The 27,144-nt window shown below is 40.8% G+C and overlaps 1 protein-coding gene across 1 annotated transcript in view; it reads left to right on the top strand.

Annotated features, from left to right (window-relative positions):
- Nucleotides 1–427: 427 nt before the first annotated feature.
- Nucleotides 428–27,144, top strand: part of TMCC1 (transmembrane and coiled-coil domain family 1) — a 101,432-nt gene continuing 74,715 nt past the window's right edge. The window contains exon 1 of the mRNA XM_056855364.1: nt 428–518. Within this exon, the coding sequence (XP_056711342.1) occupies nt 480–518 (39 nt within the window). The 5' untranslated portion in view covers nt 428–479. The remainder of the gene's footprint in view (nt 519–27,144) is intronic.

Here is a 27,144-nt window from a genome sequence, read left to right as displayed (position 1 = left end):
AAATCTCCGCAAGGATTATTTTGGCTGCCGTTTAAACCTCCTTACCGGCACTTCAGGCACATGCTTGCTATAACCCCACCCTGTGTTAACTAGAGCAGCCAGTCATTCCCTTCCAAGGCTCAGGTGGCTTCCTGGTAATGTTTAGCTAGTGAATCTGGAGAGGGGGGTGGTCCATCTGTCAGGACCCCTCACAGCTGACTCACAGGAAGTGCTAAAAAGCTTGGCACAGAGCGAGCAGCTCCAGGATTCTGCCCCTCCTCCCTGCCTCTGTCTGCATGTTTCATGGACTTTTTAAAAAAAAGAACAATGAACTGATTTTGAAGTTTTAAGAACAGGGGGGATGTCCTTGGTCTTATCTGTCTGGCAAACTACAGGATGTATTGCTTGAGACAGTGTTAGACAGCTGTCAGTCTTTTATTCCCCACTTCTATCTCCCCCTCCCCTTGTTGCATTGCTTTGTCTGAAGAACAAGGGTGACCATGGTCCAGCGTTTCAGCCTCAGGAGGCAGCTATCAAAGGTAGGTTGCTTATTCCAGCTAGATAATGTGGAACTGTGCTCATTTGTCTCACTTTTCTCTTATGCCTCAGCATGGATCTTTGCTTGTGCAGAGGTGGGCGGGGGTCCGTGTGCTGGGAGAAAGCCGCTCTGCCTTTTGTTCTTCCCTCTTGACAGACACAAAAGGTTTTTTAAAGCAGACTGTTAACTGGCAGGCATCAGGGCTCTTCTTTTTCTTGTGGCTTGTAAAACCAGGGCTTTCGCTCTGGGCTTGGGTGAGCCTGCTGCTGTATTTTCCTTTTGATTTTAACCACCGATGTGCATGTGTGGTGTGAAGAAAATGGGGGTCTTATTATCATGTCAGAATGTGAACTGATGGAAAAGCGAGCCCGGGTAGAACACATGAAGAAGTACTTTCTAGGTATGATAAGTGTTTTGCTCCTAGTCAGGGAATACTCCTGGCGAAGTGGAGGGTAGCTCTTGCTGTTGCTTCAGCATATGAGGCATGGCTCGGTGTGGTGCAAAGAACAAAGGAGTTGTTCTGAAGCATTCCCCCCCCCCCACTTTAATTCATTTGTGTTATATAGTGCCTTTTGAGAAAACTGAATATTAGGCAAATTGGGCATGCAGATAACCTCATTCAGCCAATCCATTTCTTTAGCTTTCAAAAATGTGTTTGGGGGATAAAAAATAAACTGTATAAAATTAGGGCCTTGAAATATGTTCTTGATAAGAGAGGTTCTGTTTCTAAATCTTAAAATAGTAGGCCTCTTTTAAATGGTAGGATCTTGAGTCTGTACTACCAGGTATTTTTATTGAAAAATAAAAGCTAGTGCTTTCTTGCTAAAATGCCTGTAAAGGCTTTCTTTTTGTTCTAAATGCAGCTATCAACTGCTGATCACTACATTTAGGTCAAAAGCACTCCCTACAGACAGTCTATTGGGAGGGAAGCTTTAGGGTGTTGCATTGAACTGGCATTCTGTGTCCTTTCTTTAGAGTTTGTCAGCATTTTTGAAATAGCTAAGCAATGAGCGTATCAGTTATCAATGAAGAAGGGAATCACTAGGGTTGTTTTTTTTCTTCCTTCCCATCGTATGATCAGAAGGCCACAAATAGAAAATATCTGTTGGCTCTATTTAAAAGGGGCGGGGGGAAATGAGCTGCTCACCAAGTAGCTTAATCCCAGTCCTTAATGAATTATTTGGAAGTTATTCCACGTGGCATCCTCAGGATCTGGACCCGAAGATCTTATTAACAATGAAGCTTTCTTCAGTTTTGTCCTCCTGAAACAGAGGAAACGTCTGTGTTGGGAGTTGGAGTAATCATAGGCTAATTTACTCGTCAGAGAGGCGGTGAATTTTCGTGATTGGTTTTACGTGTAGTATTGGGAGCATAGGGTATGTATGGTGCCCAAACAACTGTGTAGACCTGGTAGCAAATTATACAACCCTAAGTGTGAGTCCTGCTGAGATTTCTGTGTGTGTGTGTGTGTGTGTGTGTGTGTGTGTGTGTGTGTGTGTGTGGGAGAGCCCTTCCTCTCATAAGAGACTTCCAGTTCTCCAACTTCAACTGAGCTATTCCTGGTGGTCCCCTGTCCCCCCAGGAGCAGCATTTTAGGTGTGTTTGGCGGCTGCCGCAGGAGGGGAAAATTGGTGAGAATGGGCCTTTTGCCTGCTGAAATCTATGGAAGTTCCAACCCCTGGATTTGTTTGGGTGACTTCATATGGCCGCTACAGCTGCATACATAAGTAATCCTACCCTTCTACACCAGTTAAGAAATCTTTGTTTCAGTCACAGATGGCCTGTAGGTTATAGCAGGCATTGTCCCAATATTACGCTGCCCCTGCCATCCCCATGCACATACACTAGAAACTTGCTTTCTTTAAAACAAACAAACAAACAAACAAACAAACTGAGATTCTTAGGAAACAGCACTCAGTCTCCATAACTGAACTCTTTTTCTGTGCTCCTGGTGCATTGTATACAACTTACAGCTACAGGGGAGTTAAACATAATTTTTGAGAGCATGGGGAGATGGTGTTGCTTTTTTTCGATTACTTAGAATTTCCCCCATCATATTTGGGGAAATTCTCTCCGCTATTGAGGCACTGTTCCCATTTGCACAGCGTATGGAGATGGAAATTATTCACAGAGAATCTTTGCAACTGCCAGGTTGTAGCCTTGTGAGATATGAGGAACCCTGTCATTTAGAATACTCAGTAGGAAGAAGATCAGGTTGTCCATCTTGTAGTCTATCTGTGCTTGATCCAGTCAGTGTAGGTCTCTGAGTAGTCTGGGATGGATGGGAGCAGAACTGGTGCCAAAGCACTTATTGCTGAATAGGTTCCTGTTGTATTGGTTAGAGTTTCAGACTAGAATCTGGGAGACCCAGGATAAAATCCCCCCCTCTGCCATGGAAGCTTGCAAGGTGGCATTGGGCCAGTCATATATTCTGAGCCTAATGTAGGGTTGCGAAACTCCAGGTGGAGCCTGGAGATCTGACATTATAACTGATCTTGAGGTGACAGATAGTTCCTCTGGAGAAAATGGCTACTTCGAAGGGTAGACTCTATGACATTGTATCCCTGCTGAAGCCACTCACCTCCCCGAATCCCACACTCCCTAGACTCCAAACCCAAATATCCAGGAATTTCCCTAACCTGTAGCTGGCAACTCTAGCCTAACCAGCCTCACAGGGTTGTTGTGAAGATAAAATAGAGGAGAGAAGAATGATGTAAGCTGCTTTGGGTCCCCACTGGGGAGAAAGGGGGGTATAAATGAACTAAATAATAAAAACTGCTGAAGATTGGGAGAGGGGCGATTAGTGGGCGGGAAGGAGAGAGGAAAAGTTAAGGATATGGGGGCTCTAAGAGGAGAAAAAATAGTGTGAGGAGGGAGATACATGGGAACATAAGGTGCTCTCTACAAGTCCTTGCAGGGTTCCCCCTGTGCAACTAGACCCAGCCTGGCTGGCACCACACAGCTTAGCCCAGCGTCCGCCACACATCTCAGCCAGGCTTCTTCTGGGGAGAGCCTTCCAGGGGGGTGGAAGGAGGGAAAGCTGACGTTAGGGGGCAGAGAAAGGCTGGCAGGCTGGCGGGTGGGAAGGAAAGGAAAGCAGGAAAAGGGGAGAGGCCATGAGGTTTTCAGGAAAGGAAAAGAGGAAATATTGGGGGAGAGGAAAATGAGATGCCCACTGCAAGTCCTTGTGGGTCCCCCACTTGTAATACACCTATTATACACTGTAGATGAAGAGGTTGGCATGAAAAACATAATTTCACCACCATCACCTTTTCATATTTATTTATACTTTGTTCCTGGTGGTTTGCTGTCCTTCTGTTGTCCTTCCACTGGAAATCTACTCTTGATCTGTAGAATTTCAATGTTAAGCTTCTCCACCCTTGTCAGTCAGCTCTTTGCTGTATCTCATACAAACAAGGATCTCCAATGATAGCTAGTTTTAATGTGTTAGTATCCTATAATTATGTAAAATGAAAGGAGACATTTGCCACTATTCAGAGGTGTGAGCCTCATCTCTGTTTACATTAGAATTAGCCTGTGACATTCCCCTTCAGTTGACTCAGAAAACTTTCCAAAAAGTTGAACTCCTATTTCCCCACCAGTGATAGATAATATAAAAATGTGAATATTCAAAGGCCTACCATCAAGGCTCTTGTAATGGGGTAGCAATAATGTAGGATGGAAAGTTTCCCATGGAAAACTTCCCATTTTCAAAAATGCAGTTTGTCACTAGTTTTCTGAATGTGCCTTGGCTGCATTCTTGATCTTATCTTCAACAGCTTCTCTGTGCCTGACCTCTGCGGTGGAATACCCCTCTCAGCACTGCATACAGTCCATGCTCCTTCAGTGACCTGGAGTCAGTTGGTTCAGTGACTGTCTTAGAAACTTTGTCCACTCTTCTTTCTTCTGTAAATCTCTGTTCTCTCAGGCTGAACTCAAAGGGGGGAAATCACCTGATGAACTAGCTGCCGCAGTCATCACCCTGGCTCGGCACCTCCGTTTGATACCTTTGCTCATGTCCTTGTGCAGCAGAATGACTGAAGGAAAACAGAAGAGCTGGCTGGTTTTTGTCCAGTTTAAATGTACCCTCCACTTTTTCATTTGCCTTCTGCCTGGCTAGGTAACATTATTGCTCATCTCTGATCCACAGCTCCTCTCCAGCTTTTGATGCTCTGCTAAGGACTGTCCTTTCTGCTCACTCATCACTACTCTTTGCTTAAGACTTTGCTGCTTTCTTCCATGAAGAACTTGAAGTTGGTGACTCAGAACTCTCTTCATCTTTCACCATCTTACTTTTTTCTTTTCTCTCTCCCTATTCCTACATGCCCTTCTGTTCTTTCCTCTATAGCCAGCAGCACTTGATGAATTTGCCCTCTTAACTTGAACCCTAAATTCGCGTGACCCTAAATTCTGTTCCTTCCAATGTCTGCTTGACACCTCAGTGACCGCTGTCCTTCCTCTCCACCACTTAACTAATCGATCTCCTCTGGCTCCTTCCCTGCAACATTAATATGCTATGCCCCCCCTCCCCAGTTTTAAGAACCAATCCATGCTTCTTTTCCAACTGTTGCCCAATTTTCCTTCTTATCTCAAAACTTATTAAATGGTGCTGCTTCCTCCTATTTTCTTCACTTTCCTCCAATTTTTCTCTTAGCCTCTTACAACTGGGTTTCATCCCTCTGCACTCAGTTGAAAAGCTCCTCACCAAAATCACTGATTCGTCATTGCCAAAACCAGAGGTCTCCAGTCTGTCCTCATTTTCCTTGACCTCTCTGTCTTTGATACAGTCCCACTTGACTCCCTGCACACGTTAGTTTCCCTGAATCTGTCTTCAGCTAGTTGTCTTTGCACCTATCTGATTGCTCATTTAACACTTCCACCAAGGAACTTTCTCTGATTTCCTATTCTTTGTTGGGATCCCCTGGGGATCTGTCTTTCTTTTAATATTTTTGTACACTGTCCCTAAGTAACCTCAACAAATCCAGCGGCTTTTTGTATCACCTGGCTTTGTCTCACTTACCCCTGACTGTTATCTTTCCATCCAATTCCACATATCTACTTGTCTAATATTTCCACTTAAATAGGACATAACCATCTCAAACTCTTGAGGTCTCAGGCAGAGGCCTTTCACATCACCTACTACCTGGTCCTTTTACCTGGAGATGCCGGGGATGGAACCTAGGACCCTCTACATGCCCAGCAGGTGCTCTACCACTGAGCCATGGCCCCTCCATGGCCCTGTGTTGGATTCTGATAAGATGTGGTACTTTTTGAGACATTGGTTTTCTCTTGCTTGGCCTGTTGCTGATAAACCAGCAAACCTTGTTCTGTGTTTGAGATTTAAGTGCTGTTGTGTTCCACTTGAGAGTTTTATTACTTGAAGGCCAATACACACATACCCTATCTCTGGAATGGAGTAACACAAGGTATTGTTGTAATTACTTTGTTCTAGTTTCTGGGACACATTCAGTAATTAAGCTATTAATCAGAGAATCTCTGTTCTTAGAAATCAGTAATAGTTCTGTGAGGAAAAGGAGACATGAGAGCTCTTGCTCACTTCAGGATTGTTGAACCTTGGGATTTGACTGCTTGCTGCTGTCGGCAAATTCAGAAGAATGGAGATGCAAGGAAGAAATTTGCAGTATGAGAATAAATCAGATTGGCTTACTTTCTTTTCATTGTGAAGTAATATTCTTTAAAGTGGAATGTACAGACATATGTCTCCATCATGACACAGATATTTTATGACCTAACTGGAAAATTTACTTTGGCTGATGTATGTGCAATACTCCCTGGTTGCTTAACAATTGTTAAGGTACAAGATTCAGGCAAATACCCACAAGCAAGTCCTTTGTTAACACTAGCAGTGGGGTTAAAGCTTACCAGGATTCCTCTGGAAATTAATTTTGAAGTCCAGCTGGAATCTATGTCTACATCTTGGTTAAGGGGGAGGTTTTGTAATTGATGTCTGCCTTGGAGAATTTGTGGCCCAGAACAGAAGGGCGTGAGTGGGTGGAAGCATGCACCTTGTTCTTGATTTCCCATTGGTTGAGTGACCTAGTGTGTTTTGTGTGCATCCCTCAAATGTGTGCTAATGTTGCTTAGTGAAAGATTTATTCCTAAGTAAAGATACTTCTAGATTTGATTGCAGACTTTCTTGCCTCCACTACAGTGTATATTCAATTGGAATGTTACTGCTCATAAGCAGAGTCAGAATTGAAGCCAGTAGGGTGAACCACATGATACTGGAGGTCCATGTTCGGATCCCCAGGTGTATAATTGAGCTGAATAAAGCATCTTTGAGGTGTCTAATATGGGTTTGGGCTGTATTACTGAGGGGAGGGTAGTTTCTCTTCCCTTGGTGCCATTTACCCAAGTTGGAAGTGCAAGCACACAAACACACACCAGCTGTGGTAAACTCTGGATAGGAATTTTTTTTAAGGCACATACCCATATCTGTTATCCCCCCCTCACTGGATTTAAAGCAGGAATAGTAGAAATTTTGGTTAAGTAGATGTCACTAAAGGATGACTAAACCTCCTCTAGTCCATATGTCCCCAATCTATACCCTACACACTTTTTATAGCAGCATATTCAAATCTGAATATCGGTCGACAGAGTTGTGTGTGGTTTGTCCTAAAGAGCCAATGTTCTGGATCTGGGTTGCTACCGTAGTGGAATTTAACTCTGGAAGCTAATAGCCTAAATTTAAGGGAAGGCTAGGTGTTTGCCTCCAGCACTACAGTGACAACAGAGTTAGTATTGGGAATAAACGTTCGACTAGTATTTGGATGGGAGACCACCAAGGAATACCAGGGTTACTGTGCAGAGGAAGGCACTGGCAAACCACCTCTGTTAGTCTTGTGCAATGAAAACCCCAAAAAGGGGTCGCCATAAGTCGGCTGTGACTTGACGGCACTTCACACACACACACACAAACACACACAACACCCAAAACCTCTGTCAGCTTGTTATCTTCCCTTTCCTGCTATGGTGCAGCCCCCCCCCCCCCACACACATCTAATTACTCAGGAAGCACAGATAGTTTGGAAGTAACTTACTGAAAGGGGAAATGTAGCAGGATTGCCTAGAGAAAACTCTAGCTAGCACTTCTTAGTGTTTAACTTGCAGTTTGGACATCCCCCCTTATCCTCCGTGTTTGAGGGATAGGTCAGTCTTCAGCTACCTCTGAGGCGTCTTCCCCTAAGGTTCCAGGACTCAACTGGACTGGGCTGGGCTTGACGAAGACTGATTACCAGTAATTAATTCCTGTGTTTAGTACGTTTTTATCCCACCCTTCCTCCAAGGAGGTCGGGATGGTACTCTCCCCCATTTTATCCTGGCAACCACCCTGGAAGTTAGTCTGGGAAAGTGATTGACCCAAGGTTGCCTTGTGAGCCCCATAGCTGAGTGGCGTTTTGAACCTAGGTTTTCCAGCCTTAGTCTCACATTATGCACTACATCAAAGAGACAACACTTATTAGTTATGCGTAGTTATATTTATTTCTTTATCTCTAAAAAATTGTATCACGCCTCTCTCCCACAGGACCTAAAGTGAGTTACAAGGAAACAAAAAACATAGACAAGATCTAAAGCTTACATTTGAGACCCTCTTAAGTGCAAACATGTGGATTCATATCTCCAGACATTTTTCACTGTGAACATAAGCATAGAATGAAATTGGAATGGAGCTTGTAAATGACCTTTTTATCTATAAGGATATTCTAAAACTCCAGAATCCGTGTTGTCTGCTGTAGCTTTGAGCAGTTACCCAAGGGATACTGGGTAGAGATTACACTTGGAGGCTTTGAAGAAAAGGTTGTGCACAAGCATGTGTTAAGAGACCCAGCTCTTAATACATTCCTATCTAGGGAATAGGGGCTTGGAATAGATGATCAGTTTGTATCTGCTTTGGAATCCTTTGATCAAGAGCAATGAACATTTTCTCCTAAATTGTTGGCTCAAAGGGGCTCTTAGACCATCATTAATGCATAATTAGTTAGGAAACTTGTAGCTTGATGTGTTCACATTTTTGAGAGTTATTTAGAAATGCTTCTAGGAAATATATCTAAACGTGTGAAGGGAGTCCTTAAAACACTTGCAAGTTCTTGCATTGCAATTTTCCAACAATGTTAATGGAAGTGCTTCTGACTATGAGCAGCGTATAAAATTAAACCCAGAATGATCACATAATTGATGATGATGATGATGATGGTGATGATTTATCGGCCGCTCTCTCCTGGCCAAGGCTAGGCTCAGAGTGGCTCACAACCTTTTAAAACAGTTTAAAGTCATCCATAAATTACATTTACAACAATAAAAACCTGGCACCTTCAGCTATAGCAGCAACAGTTTGCAGGAGTAAAGAAGAGGCCTAATGTAAATCCAGGAGTACAGCTTATGTCTTTTTATGAAATATGGTTTTATTTTAATGTTTGTTACACTGATCTGTAGGAACACAAACATCTGAACGATTATTACTAATCCAAATGTCAAATCTTACCAAAAGAAGCAATTAAACTACTGTTGTATTTTGTCCAGTTAAGGCCATATTTACACAAACAGCTTTCCCATGAAAGAACTTGGCATTCAGGACGCATAAGATCAGCAATCATATAGCTCTGTTATACTTTGGGATTGGGATTTGTAAACCATTTTGACCCCCCCCCCAAAAAAAAGGTTCACCAACGTGGGCACTGTCACTTTGTTGCTAGAGTGCATAAAACATATTGACAGTCTGATAATCAGTATTTTCTTTTATTAAAAAAACAGAGTTCTGAGCTGCTTGTACCGACTGCCCAAAGCTGAGTAGTCCCTAAACAGGAACACTTCATCCCTAGAAATTCTGTCTCAGGGTTAGGCTCTAGCCAGAACTGCTCCCCAAGTTTGCTGATTTTTATTTTCAATAAATAATCATATCTTCTGAAGACAGATATGCGCATTAGCATTGAATCTCTTGTTAGAGTTTCATGTGATAATCTTGGATCATTGTGTCCTCTGAAAATTCATCTGATTATTTGTCCTGAATGCTACACTTAGACATTCAGTCGATATTTTAACCAATCAAATGATTATCATTGTCAAATAAGCTAGTTTCCATTAGCTGCTTCTAGAGGATTAAGCAAATTCCACCTTTTTGCATTGTTTATGAAATACTGTGTCTGATAGGGTGTGGGGTTGTTGTTGTTTTGCATTGTTTCTAATTTTTGTAAACCTAATCCTATTGCATTTTTGTTGGATGTTGTCTGCCATTAGATTGTATTGTTTTATGCTGTGTAATCTGCCTTGAGTTTCAGCAAGAAAGATGGGCTATAAAGTAAATAAATATAATCAAATGGTACCTCATAAAGCTACTTTGTATTTGAATAGGTGGTTAAATCTTTGAGGTAGTAACTGTCTGACCTTTTTCATATTTCCCCCAATTATGGTCTTTATTTGAAAACTGCATTTACAAAAGCCCCTTAAAAATAAAATACTTGAATTAGTATTAGGCTAAAAAGAGCTTGCTCTCTCTCCCCTCCCTCTCCCCCTTTGCATCTCTATATGTGTAACTTATGTGGGAAAAACAAGTAGATCAGATAATGGAGCAACTATGCCTTGGGATGAAAATTTGACTACAGTGAAGTTACTGTGTATGGTAGCACAGCACCTGTCACCTTGAAGAAATGTGTACTGGCAATTGTTTGTGAGGCTCTGTTTCAAAACGTTTTCACTTAATGAAATAGTAACAGAAGTTTCCTGACCACTGAAGCTGTTACAGCTGTCCGTCTGACAGCTGCTTCACGCAGCGCTGCTGCCATGTGCAGGCTGCTTGAAAAGGCCAGCGCATGGCATCTGTCCTGAGCGGAGAACCCTTGTTCATGCATCGTAGCTCACTGTGCAAATTGTCCCAGTCTGCGTGATTTGCCATCATAGGCTGCTGCTTGAAATGTTTGAGAACGAGCGTGTAGACAGGCCATGGAACAAAAAAACCCAACAATCTGCAGAGGGCCACTACATACACAAATAATGCGCTGCATGGAGAAGTCTCCACACGACAGGTGTATTATTCTCTGCAGTGGCACTGACTTATGAAAGGTAGCTATCTCTTTTGACATGGGCCCAATCAGTCTGAGTTGACCTGTAGTAATAGTACACTTCATAGCAGTGAGTGTGTTATGAATGCTGAGCTGAATAGGAAAGCCTGTTGACATTTTTCTTGGAAAATCTCTTTGTTTCAGCCTTTTAAATCTTCCTTTTACAAGCTCTCGTACTACTGTTTTTGCAGTATTAAACCATACCTCATTCTGTAATTCACACATTGAGAGCCGGTGCGGTGTAGTGGTTAAGTGTTGGATGGGTATCTGGGAGACCCGGGTTCGAATCCCCACTCTTGCCATGGAAGCTTGCTGGGTGACCTTGGGCCAGTCACACTGTCTCAGCCTAACCTACTTCACAGGATTGTTGTGAGGATAAAATGGAGGAGAGGAGAACGATGTAATGCCGCCTTGGCTCCCCATTGGGGAGAAAGGTGGGGTATACATTTTAATAAATAATAAGTAATGGTGGACCGATCTTGTGTAAAGTCATGGCTCTTGCAAGTTATAGAAATGCTTCTCTCTTATTCCATTAAACTTTATAGAATTTAAAGGCAACGATTTTTACGTACTCTTAATTGAGACTCCTTCTCTTGATCTACCAGTTTCTCTTTCAAGTCTTATGGACTGCTTGCCAGCTTTGTCAGAGCCAGGTGGCAGTTAGGGAAAGAAACATGACAACAAAATAGGAGGAAATTTGTTTTCTCCCCCCCCCCATTTATTTGGAATGTCAGACAAGACCCTAATAAAGATAAGTCTATTAGCCAGACTGTGAATAAATGTTTGCCCTAAAAATAAGTTTGCTAGTAAAAGAACATGAAACTAAGTACTTTTGGGATACTTTCTTGGGAACAATAAGGACCTTGTTTAACTCTGTGGGAGGCATTCTTATAACTCCACTGGGCAGTTGTGATCTTGGATGAGACCCAGGGGTGTTGAGTTTCTGTTTGTACTCTGAGGCACTCTGAATGCTTTGGGGTTTATGAAATAGGTATTTGCCTTAAGGAGTTACTCCAAACAGGGACCAGTAGAGAAGAAATTTAAATTATCTACTTGATCTAAATGTTCTTTTCTCTTAAAATAACCTGTCGCAGTCCTAGAAAGAAACTAACAATTTCTTTTATGATGTTGGTAAAATCATACGTGCTTACCAGGAGGGCTGTGACACAGTGGTAGACATCTGTGTCACATGCAGGAAGTCCAAGATTGAATCCGAGGCTAAATTTTGATTTAAATGGACTGGAAATTTCATAAATCAGAATTTATTGGGGGGTGGGCAGAACATGAAATTTGGAACAAGGGGATATCAAAGTAATATGAAAAATTGTTAAAAATATACAAGGAATAGAAGAAGAAAAAGAGTTGGTTTTTATATGCCGACTTTCTCTACCACTCAAGGAAGACTCAAACCGGCTTACAATCCCCTCCCCTCCCCACAACAGGCACCCTGTGAGGTAGGTGAGGCTGAGAGATCTCTAACAGAGATCTAACTTGCCCAAGGTGACCCAGCTGGCTTCATGTGTAGGAGTGAGGAAACAAATTCAGTTCACCAGATTAGCCTCCCCCACCCATGTGGAGGAGTGGGGAATGAAACCTGGTTCTCCAGATCAGAGTCCACCTCTCTTAACAACTACATCATGCTGCTGTTGAGCTTTTCAAGGTTTCAGATAATGTAGAGGGTAAAAAAAGAGCAACACCATACCAACGGAATTGTTCTTATGATCTGGAGTCCTTCAGGATCCTTGACTCAGGTACATTGCATCCTTATGAAATGTGTGGCTCAGTGGTAGAACATCTGCTTTGTCTGCAAATGGTCCCTGGTTCAGTGCCCAGCATCTCCAGTTCAGGTAGTAGGTCAAGTGAGAGAAGCCGCTACCAATCAGGTTAGACAATAATGACCTTGTTAGACCAGCAATCTGATTCAGTATGAAGTGGGTTTCTTGTGTATTCACATAGTACAGGAAACTTGTTTGGTTTTTTCAGGGTTACATTGCGTAGAGAGAGGGGGAGACAGTGCAGTTTTCCATGTAAGACACTAGTTTATATCTTCGTTTTGGAGTATGAGACGTCTTTCAGGTTATATATTAAAATTACATACAAGAAGAAGTTTCCAATCTAATGGCGTCTAAAAGACCAACAAGATTTTCTAGGGTATAAATTTTCTATAGTCAAAGCTCCTTTCATCAGATACTGGGTACTTCATGTTAAGTTTATGTCCCAGTAGCAACAAAAACTTGAACTGGAATATGATTAGAAGGGGGGGGGGGAATCAAGGGTGGTTTAAATGTTCAAACAAATTCAAATCTTTATGTGGAAATTATTTTTGTTGGCAATACCTGTAAATATTTAAATACAGTGTAGCCTGTGTTTCCCTTGCACTCTTTAAACCGCAGGCAGCGAAAACAGTTGACACACTCATTTTAGCACATCTTCTGCATGGTAAGTGGACAATTAGATCCATGACATTTCTTTTTCAACAGAATTTTTCTCTTGTCCACAGTCACAACTTGGTTTTTTATTTTACCGTGAATTCATAACTTGATTTTAAAAGTTTGATCGTATTATTTCTTGTGGTTTTATTTCTGTTTCTCTGTATGCAAGTCAATAAAACTTACATGTACTCTCTCGCACAAATCTCAGGGATAATCACATAAAAACACTAATTACAATGGTGAAACTGCCAATGTTGCTTTGTATTGTATTGGCAATGGCATCCATTCATTGTTAATATTATGAAACAGTGGATCTTTAGAAATAATATTTCTACAGAAAAATAAAGCACTAAATAATTCCCACACTTCTAATGTGGGCTTGAGTTCCCTTTATAGTGCTTGCACAGATGACCACTTGAAGGATAGCAGACACAGGTGCCTTGTTGCCTTGATTGACTTAGTCCTGCTGATCCTAACCCTAACCTCTACCTGAGCCTGTGGCGTGGCACTGCCTGTCAGACTGACCTTGAGTAATCAAAGGGTCTGGCTTAGTATAAGACAGCTTCCAGTGTGTTCATGTGTCCATCTTGGTCTCTTCCTGTGACTTTTCTGACATGGAGTTCCCAACTTGGTTGAGAATGTGGGCATTTCTAGAATTTTGAGAGGGAGTAGTGGGGAGGGCACCACAAAATGGCCACCATTGTGATGGAGTCCATCAAAAAATACTGGGCATTTCCACACGCAAGATGCAGTTTGCCAGATTAGCATGAGGCTTGACGTTGCATGTCTTCTTCAGGTTTGCCACAACTGGAGGTATCTTATAAAATCCCAGTTTGTGAACAGTCATCAAGATGGTCATCCTTAAAACTTTTAATCTGATTAATTTCATTGGTGAGAAGAGTGGCTCACATAGATAAACTGGTCTGAAATAAGACTCCGTTAGTGGGCGGGGGAGCTTTGAGTTAAAAGGTACACACTGTGAGCAAGGGTGTGCGTGAGGATCTAGAGAGGAGCCAATCAGCTGAGCTCTGATAGATGAGAGATGGTTGTGAGACAAGCAAGAGCAAGGGAACATATCACCAGGCACCCTTGCACCCATGGGCGCTGTTCTAATCTATGGAAAGAAATACCTTCGTTGCACTGGGATTGATGGCAGCTGGTTGCCCATTCACCTGGTGCATTTTGTACTTGCCCTGAGTCTCTAATTTATTTGTCTGGGGTAAATAGAATACTTGGTAAATGCATAATTTGAACAAGGTCTATCTATAGCCAGTTGATCTGAAGGCAACAACGTGTGCAGAGCTTCTGTAGTCTTATACATGCATCCTCTATATACGCTGGCATATTGCCTTCTCTGGAAGATGAATCTATCAATAGGGTATAGTAAGTCTAAGTTGGTTTACATTGGAGTGTTAAGTTTTGGAAGGTTGTGAAACTTCTGGAGTACTTTTCTATGCATAAGGGTGTAATGTGTGAATATGAATTAGGGCAGAAGTGATCTTTCAGATGTCTTTTATATTTGTAAAATAACACTTGTGGGCTGAATATGTTAATATCAGATAGAGTACACATTCTCTTGTAAAAAAAATTATACAGTGTGAATGTTGTTCCTTTTAACTTGCACACATGCAACCTGGGTAATATTTCAACTTGTTTTCCTCTAGGCTGACATTTAATTTAAGAATGTATAAAGACAGAAACACTGGCTATTACAGCCTTTGCATGATCACAAGACTCGGCAGTGTGCAGTAATTGATTTGTGGAGCAGTTCAATCAATTTCTTAATATAGTTACATGAGAAGGAAAATGAGATTTAAGGGGAAATATACTTTTTCTGGTGCAGTGGGACTGTTTTCCACTGGTGGTGGGGTCCTTTAGTTTTAAATCAGACAGAACAATCTAAATTTGACAGCTTGAAAAGCAAAAGCTTGAAAAAAATTGCTTGACTGTTTTCCTGTTCTAACTTGAGGTCGCTGAATATTGATGCTTGACAATTGCATTTGTACTTAATCTACTCTGAATTGCAAGTAGTAATGTAAGAAACAGCTTTCAGGATAGTTTAAAACTTCAGTAGTAAGGGAGCTCCTGAATAAGGAAGGTGTGACCCTTTGAATACAAGCTGTCAAATTCTTAAGATTACAGACTCCTTCAGTGAAAAGACTAGTGTGTTGCCCTGTTCCTAGTGTGTTGCACTGTTTTTCAGACTGGGAATCTACTAAGTCCTAGCTTTCTGATCCTCCGGTCTTGATAAAAGAAACGTCATTCGACATTTTTTTGGCTTATTTCAGTGGCTCTGACTGACATGACATGGAATTTCCTACTTCATTGCTTCAGAGCCGTGTGTATCTGTGGAATGATTGTCAATTCCCACTTCTGCCTTCGGGCCGCAACATCACCACTTCATTAATGAAATTCTCAAATGTAGTTTCTAAAATGTTTGACTTTTTAACCTTCTAATAATTCCTTTGGTTTTATTGGCAACACATCGTACAAATTGTCTGTTCAGGAATCTTGTATAACTTTGATATAGAGCTGAAAACAATTCTTAGAGGCCAGCATCTGGGCACTTCCAATCGTCTGTGGAGATGAGGGAGTCTTCAAAAGGGCAAAGAAGGGAATTGTTTCTTGAGTCACCTAGTTATATCCAGTAGTTAATTTAAAGATTAACATAGGCAATGACATTCTGTGCTTGATCTCTGCAGCTGTAGTAGAATGCCATGAGCAAGTAATAACATTTGTTCGAGGAGAAAAGGTGACAAATGTTTTTGGAGGCCCTTGTATGGTGGTAAATCGTTCATCTTAATCAGTGAAAGCAACATAAATTCTTCATTAACTGTGAAATGACCCTGGGTTTTTCCGCATTCTCATTTTCCTGACTTGGAAGTTCCTGTTTCTTGGGGGTGGGGGTATTCCCAAAGAACCACATGTTCCACAAGTGTTTTGCTTCATCTACAGGTTGATTTGATCTTACACCAGTTTATGTCCAGCATATTTCCCTGAAGATTTTAACTGCAGGTTTTTATGAGGGCAGTGCAGCATCCCCCCCCCCCCCGGTATTTTTTGGGCTTGGGTTTAATAGACCTAGAAATTTTTGAAAAATCTGGAAAAACCCAAATACTTATTTAGGCTTTTCCTAGATAATTGAAAATGTTCGAGTTTATTAAATCCAAACCCGAAAAATATGCAGCACAGAGCCGAAGGTTGGGCTTGGAACGAGCCTAGCCTTCAGTTCTGCATCACCCCCATTGCCTCTGAAGTCCCCGTGGACTTTGGAGCTGGCAGCAAAGAACTGAAGGCTGGGCTTGCCTTCAGTCCTGTCTGCATGGCTGCCACCTATGAAGTCCTTACCAGCCAGCAGGTAAGAGAGAGGGGGTGTAATGTAAAATAGCCCACTAGAGGGAGTAAAACATGTGTGGAACAGGGGGAAAAAACCCTGAAGAAACAGGAACTTAAAAGCGAGGGAAATGAGAATGCGTTAAAAAAAACCTATTTTTCTGTTAGTGGCTTGCAGTCTCTTAAAGCAGGGGTGGGGAACCTCAGGCCCGGGGACCGTATGCGGCCCCCGAGGACATTTTTTGTGGCCCTCGGGAGCTCCGGGGCCCTGCTGCAGAGGCGGGGCACAGGGCGGCCCTTCCAGAGGGTGTTCCTGGTGCCAAGGCTTACAGCGGCGCTGCGGCGCCCTTTGGACCTCCTCTCACCGACTGTTGGCTGTTGAGCAGCGAGAGGGAGGGGGAAAGAGGCTGGCGGCTCCCGGCGGCAGCGCATGCATGCAGGAGCCGATCAGGCTTCAAGGGGGCCCTTTTGTGGACTCTGGGGTGGAGAGGGCATGGAGACTGGGGCCCGGTCGCGTGGGGCTCTGTGCACCGCCGTGTGTGTGTGTGGGCAGGGGAGGCTGGGGCCCGGTCGAGCAGGGCCAGCAGGTGTGTGTGTGGGGGAAGGCTTTTCTCTCTTTTCTTCCTCTTTTTCTGTCACTCTCCCTCTTTTTCTGTCTTTTTCTTTGTCTCCCTCAGTCCTTTTCTTTGTCCCCCTCCGTCCTTTTCTTTCTTTCTCCCTCTCTCTTCATTTCTTTCTCCCTTTCTCTCCCTTTCTCCCTCCCTCCCTTTTCCTCTTTCTCTGTTTTCCTTTTTCCCTTGCCGATTGACTGTGGGCTGCGCCCCCCTGGCACCTCGTTTGCTCGGGCCCACTGCTGCTGCTGCCCTTCCGCCTGGGAGGGGGGAGTGGGGGCACCCTGCAGGCCTTCTCTGGGTGGCCTCCCCTGGGGTTGCCAACCTCCAGGTGGTGGCTGGAGACCTGGCAACCCTAGCCTCTTCCCTCCCCCCCACCGGGAGATGTACACCTGGTATGGCCCCTGAATGGTGTCATAAAGTGCAAATGGCCCTTGGCAGGAAAAAGGTTCCCCACCCCTGTCTTAAAGGGAATTCTTGGCTGCCCTGAGTTGAAACAACAGTAAATTTCATTCCTTGTAGAGGTGGACCTAGTTCTAGTTAATTACCTTCAACTTTGTACGCATTAATGCCTATTCGTATGGTTCACACTCTACTCTTCCTTGCACCCTAATAAGTCAAGTTTGTTTCAGCGAGATTTTTCCATTAGCACATTTTGATGATTTAGTGGGTTGATAATTAACTGAGGCTATTACTTCAGCAAACATAATCATTCTTCATTTCTTCTAGCTTCATAAAGTCTATTCAGGTATAATATGCACACTTGTGATCTCTGCACTTCGCATATAGTGTGGTACACATAAAAGTGTGTTAAGACCACCTTTGTTTCATGAAAGGTGAAGTATTCTTTAGCAATCAAGTTATACTTGCAAATTGCTTCTAATTCTTTTTTTTTAGTCTAGAGCTACTAATGGAAAACAAAACTTGCTTTGCCCGATTTCCTCGTGTGATGTTTGATAAAGCAGTGTAGTTTCTGGGGCAGTATATCTTTTCAAATTGTGTATGCTTGAAGCTAATCTGTTCTCTTACAAAAATGGTACAAATTGGAGGAAATTTCATTGAGGTTTTTTTCCCCCCAATGAGGGAAACCAATATGATTGCACATTCCATCTTGGTTTCTAATACTGTTCAGAAAGCCTCTATAAATAGTAACAAGTGTGTGCATTATGCAGCTATTATTTCTGCACAAAGTGCATATTCAGTCCTTTCCTAGACTTGTTCATTGTGCAGTAGTCTCTGAATAATAAAGAATGGCTGACTCAGATTGCTGTGGACACAGACAAAGAAAGCAAATGCCACATTCTATTGTCTGGATTGTTTAAAACTAGTTCTTTGGCTAGAATTCTTTAGTTACTCATATATTTCTGTAGAGGTTTACCTTGTCTAAACACTATCAAAGTTGGACTTTCCAAACATTCATACAGTGGTTGCTTGGTTTTTTCACTGTTGTTCATGTTCTTCCATACTTTAACTTCCCACCTTATTTCCTGTTTTCTTGGATGCCTCTAAACTGGCTTGTAGTTTCCCCTTTCCTAGATTTTAGAATTAACTGTTCTGTAGTAATTAGAGTATGTAACATTTTCGCTCTTTACTGAGACTCCTTATATATAACTCCTGTAAATGCACCTCTCTGTGGCATTATGAGAGGATGTGTGTTATGCTGTGTCCTTGCCTTCCTTAGTGTTTCTCCTACTTAGTTTCACTTGCCTTAAAATTCTTAGTTGGACCCAAAGAACAAGATCGCTTAGTTGTATTTGGTAGAATGACAGAAAGGACAGTGAATGGGGGTGGCTCTGAGGTAAAAGGGGCTCCTTTAAATAAAACAGCTGTATTCTCCTAAATGCAGAGTTTATGTAAAAGTAGAGTAGGTTTCAGTAAAGTTCATAAGTGTAATGGTTTCAGATAGGTACAGTTCTGCTTCTTTCTCGGTAGTTGCTTTCTCTATAGACCTAGCCACAAAGGCTTATTTTCTTCACTTGCCGTTTAGGCTAATAACTTCCACACAAAACACAGATTTCTCACACACATCACCCTTCCACCACCTCAACTCTCTTCTCTCCCCCCCCCATTAAAAACTCTCACACAAACTGGTCAACTACAGCTACCATCCAATCATAACACACTTCATTCACCCCTCCAGCCCCCCTCTTTCTTACTCTAGAGGCCTACTTTTAACCCACAGCAACATACATAAAGCCCCACATTCAAACACAGAAATAAAACTCAAATATTTGCTTAGCAAACAATCACAGAGAGCCTGATTTTTTGTGTGTGTTTTGTGTACAAAGGATTTCAAGAAAGGAATCAATGACTAATGTAGTAGTTGAGCTATGTTACTTTTTTATTTCATCTGTATCTTTGGTGATTGAGCAGACAATTTCTTATCATGGAATACCTAGCACTTACCTTGGATGCCCAGGGACAGCCTGTCATGAATGAGAGCAGAAGGGGAATGACATTTATGAAGATTGATCAGTGTTTGTGGTGGCCACTAAGGCCAGGGAAAAGATCTTATCCTGCCGGCTTTGCGTAGTTTTACACCCAGGAATGAGAACATGGCATCTCTTTGATATGCTAGCACCTCTCTAGTTGTGGAGCAGGTTCTGGTGGGCTGTTGCTCACAGAACCCAAGGCTCACATTGGCTATGACTTTCTTACACATGTCTCTGTATGTGTGTGTGGGAGGGAGAGACCTGGAAAGAAGCTGTCCTTTCTCTGCATGTGTGTGTATGACCTCGGGGAAAGTGTGACCATGTGAAGGACAGCATCCTCTTTCCCCATACACCTGTTTCAATCTCCCAACGAGGAGGGGAGATCAGATGCTCAGAATTTGTGAGTTCCAAGTTAGGCTAGCAATCTTTCCATGTTTCATTTTCTTCTTAGACTACTCCTGTAATCTGTATGTACTCAAGAGTTGATCCTGTAGAATGCAGCTGTAGTAGTTGAAAGAAAGCAATTGCCTTGATTCTTACCTGTGCACCTTGCTGTGGCTCACACTACGAAAACTTGCCTTTGCTTGTCTGAATACAAGTGAAAATGTACCCAGTAAAACACTGGAGTGGTGGGATGCTTCATGCCCAAAACTTGCAACATGAATCCTGCCTTACAATAGCGGATAGTAAGCCAAGTAGTGCTTGACGGTATGCAGGAATATTAGACTCCATGCCTTTTCACACACCTGAACCATCCTTGATTTGAAGGAAGCTTTTCAAAGCTATCTAGAAATGTATGCCTAAAGGGTGTGTGTGGCAGTGATTCGATGTACACACAGCAGTCTCAGTAAAAAGGATATGCAGTCTGGATGACTAGTGCTGCAAAGTGCAACCTGTACAAATGGTCAGGTATGGAATAACTGCCCACTTGTTGCGCTAATAGCTATATAGTAAGATCCTTAGTAGGCTTAAAATTGATGAGATATTTTGAAGTGTAATCTCCAAAGGATCAATGGCATGGAAGATCTGGCAGAATGGTGGCATCTTAAGGAGGAGGCTTATAGCTTGAATTGATAAACCTCGAAACTGCATCTGCCACCAGCGTTTTCATGTGTGACTTCTGAATTTGCTGTATACTTGATTTGTCACCTCACTGTACAGTTTTTATGTGTATCTGTGTGGGAAAACCAACTGAAACCATTGTGGAGTATAGAAGATCCACCCTCTTCTGATGGGAGAGTTGGGGGAAATTGAGGTTTCCCCCCCCCCTTGTTGCAATTGAAGTTTCAATTTAGAAGTTATTCCTTGTTCTGAGATAATAAAACTGTTTTAATCTCTATGCAAACTCTTCAAATTGGCTTTCATTGTACTTGCCTTTGGGAAGCCATTTAAAGTGAGATACTGCTTATCTCTGCTGTTACAATGTGCAGATTTACAACGCTATTTCAAAAAGCCATTCAGAACTTTAATAGATAGTAATTTGAGATCGGTTTTTACAAGAAATTGCCTTAAATCTTCATTAAAAGGCTGTACAATCTACAGCTGTCTTTTGTTTCTTTCATCAGCTGTTTATTCAAGTGCTCTGGACATAGATTGGATTAGTATAATTTGAAGATGTCTGGGAGATTTTCTTCTATTACCAATGCAAAATACATAGTTCTAAAGCTTAGCTTTAAAAAAATAGTGTGTGCCACTTTAAATATTATTCTTATGTAATGTAATATATTGATGTGGTTCCAATATGCTGACACTGTTGAATCTTTTGCCAAGCTCTGGCCCATTTGTGGAGAAGGAAGAGGCTTTATATTAATGCCTTCATCTTTACCTCCTGCTGATCTCTGCTAATGGGTCACTCTCTAAGCTTTTCAGAGACCTGGCTCCTACTGGTGGGTAGGTAGAAGGCAACTGGAGAAACCCCTTCCCACTACACCAGCGTGGTGTAGTGGTTAAGAGCGGTGGTTTGGAGCAGTGGAGTCTGATCTGGAGAACTGGGTTTGATTCCCCACTCCTCCACATGAGCGGCTGAGGCTAATCTGGTGAACTGGATTGGTTTCCCCACTCCTACACACGGAGCCAGCTGGGTGACCTTGGGCCAGTCACAGCTCTCTCAGCCCCATCTACCTCCCAGGGTGTCTGTTGTGGGGAGGAGAAGGGAAGGTGATCGTAAGCCGGTTTGAGTCTCCCTTAAGTGGTAGAGAAAGTCGGCATATAAAAACCAACTCTTCTTCTTCTTCCTTTTGCACCATCCTTTCCATGATTCGCAAATACACAGTCCTTCTTGCACGCTCATACATAAGCCACTCACTAAAGCTCTGAAACTCTCCACCACTGAGCAGAGAATAAGCAGCAGAGATGCAGAGAAACTCAGTAGAGTGTCGAAGGTGGAAAGATGTAGTGAGGATTCCTAGAGTTTATATGAATCAGGGAGTTGTAGTAGTATTGCTTAGCTAAGTAGACGGCCGACAAGGAATGGGAATTAAGTAACTGATAAAATCAGTTAGCTCTTTTGTCGGTTCAGCTGTTCAAGATAATGAACAGAGGTAACAAAGTGAACCAGGAGGCACTGAAGGTTCCTCGGAGGTGTTTTTTTAAAAAAATTTTTTTTATTATTTTCTAGTTACATCATTTTCATTTCTATCATTCAAATACCATAGATTTATAACATAAACTTTATCTTTTCAATCAAAGTAAATAATTCTAACTATATAAACTTCCCCTCTCCCCTCCTCTATCTGTTTATTATATCTATTCTCCCCTTAGTATTTAATTTCTAATTCATTATAATATTTTAATTGTAAATTTAAATAAACATTCAGCTATCTTAAAACATAAATTTTACTGTTGCTACTTTAAACATATGAATTAAAGCAATGCATATCGTTTGATGTCTCCCATGTTTAATTCATTTACACAGTATGTTGTCCATGCCTCCCATTCTCCCACAAATTCTGTATTCTCCTTTTGATTTACTAATGCAGTAAGTTTAGCCATTTCTGCCAGTTCCAACATTTTATGTATCCAATCAGTCTTATCAGGTATCTCAAACATTTTCCATTTTGCTGCATAAACCAATCTTGCAGTTGTAGTGGCACACATCAAAAAAGATATCTGAGTCAATATAGATTCCGGTATAATACTTAACAACATCATTTCCGGTGTTTTGGGGATATTTTGTTGTAATATCAGTCTTGGTTCATTATAAATCATATCCCAAAAGTTATTTGCTTTTTCACATAGCCACCAAACATGATGAAAGGTGCCAATCTCTTCTTTACATTTCTGTCAGATAGGCTCTCTGCCGGCCCCGGATAAGAAACAAGATGGTTCCCCCCACGGACAAAATGGAGTTTTTCGTGCACTCCATTCCTCCCTGTTTGCACCCGGTCTCCTGCCCAAGATCTGCACCTCAATGGAGACCCGCCCGAGTAATCGCTGATCTGATACCGGGTCCCGCAAGGCAATGCCGGGAGCCCGGGAAGATCAGCCAGTTAACGCACGCATTTATTTCCTGTATGCGTTGTCTTAAGTCTTTACCGGTAGTTAACTTCTGTATTGTTTCTTTGTTTCTAAAACCTAATCAACCCCATTGTATTTACCCTATATATGTACCGAGATTTCCCCATGTCTGTATTCTAGCCTTAAGTCTCTATGACCTGCTGAACTCGCTGTCTTTCTGAAATAAACTTTTAACTCGCAACGTCTGGAGTGACGTTCCTTTGCAAGAAACGCAATGTGTTGCTGAGGCCTGACAATTTCCAACAGTTTGGTGACATTGTTTTATACGTTGTAGCTAGTTTTTTTTGGTGTCAGATACCATCTATAAATCATTTTATATATGTTCTCTCTTAACGATTGAGAAAGTATATATTTCATGTCTCTTGACCAGAGTCTTTCCCATCTGTTCAAAGGAATATTGTGACCCAATGTCTGTGCCCAGGTAATCATCGTAGGTTTAATTTGATCTTGTTCTGTATATATTATTAACAGTAACTTATGCATCTTTGAAATTAAATGATCATTATTATCCAATAACGTTTGTTGTAAAATTGATTTGTCTTTGAAAAAACCTATCTTCATATCCTGTATATATACAGATTTTATTTGATAATATTGAAGATGTTCTTTTAAGTCTTCATGGTCCTTTAGGGCACATTTGTTATCATCCCATATTAAAAGGTCCTGGTAAGTTACAAATTGGGATAGTCTCAGTGGTCGTAATGTTAACATTTCTTGTGGAGAGATCCATAAAGGCGTTCTGGTTTCTAAAAGTTGTTTATATCTTTGCCAAATTTTTATTAAAGAAGATTTAACAATATGATGTTGAAATGTCGTATGGTTTTTAAGTTTGTCGTACCACATATAACCATGCCACCCAAATCTGTTGTCAAAACCTTCTAAATCCAGTAAACGAGTATTCTTCAGTTGAATCCAGTCTTTTAGCCATACAAAAGCTGATGCTTCCGCATATAATTTAAAATTTGGAAGAGCAAACCCTCCTCTTTCTTTAGAGTCAATCAAGTATTTATAGGCAATTCTAGTTTTTTTCCCTTGCCAAACAAAATTCAACAAATCCTTCCTCCACATACCAAAATATTTTGTTTGTGTAATTATTGGTAGATTCTGAAATAAAAACAACAGTCTTGGTAAAATGTTCATTTGAATTACTGAAATACGACCTAAAAAGGAAATTTTTTATTGGACCATGATATCATATCTTTTTTAACTGCTTCCCACAATTTAACATAGTTGTTAGCTATTAAGTCTTTACTTTTGTTTGTAATCCAAGTACCTAAGTACTTTACTTTGTTTTCTCCCATCTTGAAGTATGTACAAAGTCTTTTTGTTCTTCATTTGAAAGATTTTTAAACAATACCTGGGTCTTATCTTGATTAATCTTAAATCCCGAGACGTCACCATATTGCTTCAATAAATCCAACAAAAATTAATAGATTGATTCGGGTCATTCAGAATGAGTAATAAGTCATCCACAAAAGCTCTCATTTTAAATTCTTGTTTGTTCACCTTGAGGCCGTGAACTACATCTGTATCACGTATCTTACAACATAGAGTTTCTAAAACCAAAATAAAAAGCAATGGAGATAGCGGACAGCCTTGTCTGGTTCCTTTTTGTATTTCACAATTATCTGATATTGATTCACTAATATTTTAGCTTTCTGCGTAGTATAAATGACATCAGTTCCAGTCTGAAACCTTACACCAAAGTTCATTTTTTCCAAAACTTTTTTCATATATTCCCATGAAACCGTATCAAAAGCCTTCTCAGCATCCAAGAAAATAAAAGCAGCTTTATGTTGATTATTATATGCATAGTATTCCATTGCATCTAGTAAGATCCTCAAGTTGTTTTTTATCTGTCTTTCAGGAACAAAGCCCGCTTGATCTTCATGAATCAAAGTTGTAATAAATTGTTTAAGATGATTCAATAGTATTGAAGCATTTATTTTATAATCCACATTTAATAGAGAAATAGGTCTAAAATTAGTTACTCTTTCCGAGTCTCTTCCAACTTTATGGATCAACGATATAAAAGCATGAGACCACATCTCAGGAGAAAGTCCCGTGTCCAGTATGGGTTGCATACCACCATGAAGGGATTCTTCAAATCATCTTTAAACAACTTAAAAAACAAAGCCGTAATTCCGTCTGGGCCAGGAGTTTTATCTATTTTCTGTCTTAATATTGCTTCTTCTATTTCTGTTGTAATTGGAGCATCCATAGATCTATGTTGTTCGGAGGATAATTTGGGGATATTTACTGTTCTCAGATATTTGTCCATTTTCTTCTCAAAAATAAGATCTTTTTGACATAATTTAGTATAGAAAGATACAAATTCTTTCTGTACATCTGTTGTAGTATACACCGGTCCCCTTTCTGTCTGTATTTTACTAATTATCTTCTTCTGCATAGTCTCTCTTAATTGACTGGCCAAGAGTTTGCCTGAACGGTTCGCATGTTCAAAGTATCTCTGCTTCGCATACTTCATGTTTTTATTCATTTCTTCCATAACCAACAGACTGAGTTGATGTTTAGCAACTTTGATCTTTAGTAGAATATCTTTCCTCTGGTCTTCTTTAGATTCCAAAATAAGTTGTTGTTCTAAATTTTGTAACTCCCAGAGTATATCATTTGTTTGCTGTAGTTGTTTTTTCCTCCATGCAGTATTCTTCTGAATCATAAATCCTCTCAATACAGCCTTAAAAGCATCCCAAATTGTGTTTAAGCTGGTTTCTCCATTGATATTAATCTCAAAGAAGTCTTTAATAAGGGTATGTAATTCTTGTCTTATTTTGTCCTCTCTCAAAAGTCTATCATTTAACCTCCATCTGAATGCTTTTGTCTATTATTCCATTCAAAGGAAACCAGGTTATGATCAGAGAAGGTTCTAGGTATTACTTGTACCTTGCGTAGTTGTGTAAAGATAGATTTACTCACCCATATCATGTCTATACGGGAGTGTGATTCATGTCTCGCGGAATAAAAGGTATACTCTCTTGACGACAAATTCATTGTCCTCCAAATGTCTTGTATTTTGAATTCCTCAATAAGTTGATAAAATGTCTTAGGAAGGCAGCCTTCCTTATCATCTTTGGCTTTTGACTTTTTATCAATTACACAATTTGTAACTCCATTAAAGTCACCCATTATCAATATTTGTTCTTCAGCATGTTGCAATAAAATATCGTGAAGTTGCTTGTAAAATTGTGCTTTGCCCTCATTTGGTGCATAGATCCCTACCACCAATGTTTTTTGGCCTAATATTTTGGCTCTTATTATAAGTATTCTGCCCTCTTCATCTTTATATACAAGTTCAGGAGCAAATGATGCATGTGCATAAATAACTACTCCTTTAGTTTTTGTGTTAGATGAAGAGATGAAGATTTGCCCCAATAAATTTCTTTCTAGGTACTTTTTGTCTTTCCTAGAAATATGAGTTTCCTGCAAACATATTAAAAAGTATTTTTGTTTTTGTAAAAATTTAAAAATCCATCCTCTTTTCACCTTTTCATTTAAACCATTTACATTCCACGAAATTACTTTGGCCATATTGTCAGAATATTATTGTATAGATTTTATAATCCACCCACTGCTCCTTTTAGTGAGTCATCGTCGTCGTCTTGGTTTGAATCTTGTTTCTGGTCTGGTGTAAGGCCTGTCAATTCCCTTCTGTATTTTCTCAAAAATTTCCCTACGTCTTCCATTGTGGTGATGGTATATTTCACTTCCTTGTAGGTGAATGCAAGTCCTTGAGGCAACAGCCATCTGTGTCTTATTCCATTTTTCCTCAGAGATATTGTAAAGTCTTTAAAGATATTCCTTTTTGTCATCAGATGTCTTGGTATGTCCTTAAGGAGAATTAATGAGTTTCCTTCCAGGACTATTGGATCTTTATAATGTTGTTGCATGATTATATCTTTCATTCTGACATCATAAAAAGATATCATAACATCTCTTGCCTTTGCTCTCTTCAATTTAGGAGGCAAAGGCATCCTATAAATTTTGTTAACTGCATGTTCTAGGTCTTGTTCTTCTATATGGAATAAGGTAGCCAATGTTTTCACCAATGATTCTCTTGTATTACCACAATCTTCAGGTAAGTTTCGCAAGCGTAGATTAGATTCTCTGACTTTCAGGTCCATCATAGCAAATTGATCTTCCGTGGCTTCTTCCTGTGTTTGCATTTTTCCAGTTGTTTTTCATGACTTTCAACTTTTTCCCTCACTT

The sequence above is a fragment of the Euleptes europaea genome, chromosome 1 (assembly GCF_029931775.1).
Source record: "Euleptes europaea isolate rEulEur1 chromosome 1, rEulEur1.hap1, whole genome shotgun sequence".
Lineage (NCBI taxonomy): Eukaryota > Metazoa > Chordata > Lepidosauria > Squamata > Sphaerodactylidae > Euleptes > Euleptes europaea.
This window is presented reverse-complemented; position numbering and strand designations above follow the sequence as displayed.